Genomic DNA, 2,500 nt, shown 5'->3' on the forward strand with positions numbered 1-2,500 from the left:
TGGGTATAAAAGCAGCTTCTATGAAATGCTCAGCCATTCACAAACAAGGATGGGGTGAGGGTCACCACTTTGTGAACAAATGCGTGAGCAAATTGTCCAACAGTTTAAGAACAACATTTCTCAACGAGATATTGCAAGGAATTTAGGGATTTCACCATCTACGGTCCGTAATATCATCTAAAGGTTCAGAGAATCTGGAGAAATCACTGCACGTAAGCGATTATATTACGGACTTTCGATCCCTCAGGCGGTACTGCATCAAAAAGCAACATCGGTGTGCAAAGGATATCACCACATGAGCTCAGGAACACTTCAGAAAACCACTGTCAGTAACTACAGTTCGTCACTACATGTGCAAGTGCAAGTTAAAACTCTACTATGCAAAGCGAAAGCCATTTCTCAACAACACCCAGAAACCCTGCCGGCTTCGCTTTGGCCTGAGCTCATCTAAGATGGACTGATGTAAAGTGGAAAAGTGTTCTTTGGTCTGACGAGTCCACATTTCAAATTGTTTTTGGAAACTGTAGACGTCGTGTCCTCCGGACCAAAGAGGAAAAGAACCATCCGGATTGTTATAGGCGCAAAGTTCAAAAGCCGGTGGTAAAAATGCCCCATTGCCAACTTCTTTGCAATGTGTTGCTGCCATTAAATTTTAAGTTAATGATTTGCAAATTATTGTATTCTGTTTTTCTTTACGATTTACACAACGTGCCAACTTCACTGGTTTTGGGTTTTGTAAATAGTATTTGTAGAATGTGCCGCAGGCCGTTAAAACATTAGCTGCGGGGTGCAAATGCACTTTAGACACCCCTGTTATGAAAGCAATATTATTTGCATCAATCTGCCATTGTTAAAGTATTATATGATACATTTTTAAACACACTAATTCACATTTTTAATATGTATTTTATTGCTGTATAATATTACATTTTGGCAACCCTCCGTTGATTTTTAGTGGATGTCCAAGATCAAAAAAAAGAATGTTGCTGCCCCCTATTGGACAGAACGACTTAGAGCACGCAACTCCAGTGTGGCAGCCAATTATGTCCCATTCTCTAAATTCCCCACTTGGAACACAGTCTGTGGGCTGTGATACCTCAGGAGAACTGGATGCTTCCTGCAGAGGCGTAGTAGCCCGTGCAGTCGGTTGAGTATCTTTGCGAGAGACACACTGTGTTTAGCTCCAACTCTCCAAAATGATGTGCTGCAAATATCTGCGATAAAAAAACACAAACATGTTCTTCTTAGATGAATATTTTCCAACATACTGGTTGACTTCCTCCAACCTTTAAGATGTTCCTGGCGTCAAAAGCCTCTCGTTCATTCGCGGCTTGTCTTCCCTGCCCGCTGGCCTCATCCCCTGGGGAAAAAAAGCCAGCAGGCACAGAATCAAGGTTATTTCAGTGGGTGAAACGGAGGACATATTTGATCTGGATCTGGATCAACATGCCGGCGAACACGCGGTGTGCCGAGTCAGCCTTGGACAAGCTTGGGAGACATGGAATGAGGGAGGTAGGGAGGAAGGGAGGAAACTTGGTCCTGGGCCAACATGAATGAAGGCTTTGTCAGTACTTGGAAAACACGCTCTGGTAAACATCGCGGCGGCTGCCACAAATGTCTCTTTAGGAATTTGTTGTTGAGGATTCACGTGTCGGCGGGCGTCACTACAGCTTCACCCGAGATCGCTGGAAAGAACGCCTGAGAGTTGCACAATGTGTTTGTGGTTCGGCGCAACGCTGAAGTTGACGCTGATGTAGTGACCGTCAACAGATTGGTTACATGTTGTTGATTTAGGGCAGGGCTATTCAACTGGCGGGCCAGGGGCCAAATCAGGTTGGGAATGACACAAGTTCAGTTCAAAACTTGGCAGACAAACATTTTTGCAGCAAATTCCTAAAACACTAGCGTGTTCCTGTTGTTTAGAGGCATTTGGACCACTGTGGACACATCGGCAGATCCTTGCATTGACATTTTAACTTTGCTACACTGGGGTCCAAACTTGGGATTTACATAACTGAGGCGTTCCTCCATGCACCCCTTTAAGTCCTCTCCTTTTTGGCAGTTACAGTTATTATGATTTATGTAACCAAGGTGCTGCTGTAGCTTGTTTACCTCAGATGCAGTCAGTTGTCATTTGTTCAACGTCTTTAGTGGTTTTCCTCAAGGGTCCATTTTAGGTCCTCTCTTTCTCAACAATTGGGCTATTCAAGTGGTGGTTCAAAAAACTTGAGAGTCTCACATTCTTGCAGCAGATTCTTAAAAACAGCAGAACACTCCAGTAGCTCTGACAAAATAAATAAACCAAAAATCAAATGTCTACTCTAGAGAATACTGGTTCTTTGGACTATACAAAATACAAAACCCAAAACCAGTGAAGTTGGCACGTTGTGTAAATCGTAAATAAAAACAGAATACAATGATTTGCAAATCATTTTCAACCTATATTCAATTGAATAGACTGCAAAGACAAGATTCTTAATGTTCGAACTGGAAAACTGTT

The 2,500-nt window shown here is 42.8% G+C and overlaps 1 protein-coding gene across 2 annotated transcripts in view; it reads right to left on the reverse strand.

Annotated features, from left to right (window-relative positions):
* ascc1 (activating signal cointegrator 1 complex subunit 1) overlaps positions 1-2,500 on the reverse strand; it is a 31,255-nt gene that overhangs the window by 18,094 nt on the left and 10,661 nt on the right. For both annotated transcript variants that reach the window (XM_062055457.1, XM_062055456.1), the window contains exons 8-9: positions 1,287-1,360; positions 1,097-1,214 (exon numbers count right to left, since the gene is read on the reverse strand). In XM_062055457.1, the coding sequence (XP_061911441.1) occupies positions 1,098-1,214; positions 1,287-1,360 (191 nt within the window). In that variant the 3' untranslated portion in view covers position 1,097. The remainder of the gene's footprint in view (positions 1-1,096; positions 1,215-1,286; positions 1,361-2,500) is intronic.

The sequence above is a fragment of the Entelurus aequoreus genome, linkage group LG08 (genome assembly GCF_033978785.1).
Source record: "Entelurus aequoreus isolate RoL-2023_Sb linkage group LG08, RoL_Eaeq_v1.1, whole genome shotgun sequence".
NCBI lineage: Eukaryota > Metazoa > Chordata > Actinopteri > Syngnathiformes > Syngnathidae > Entelurus > Entelurus aequoreus.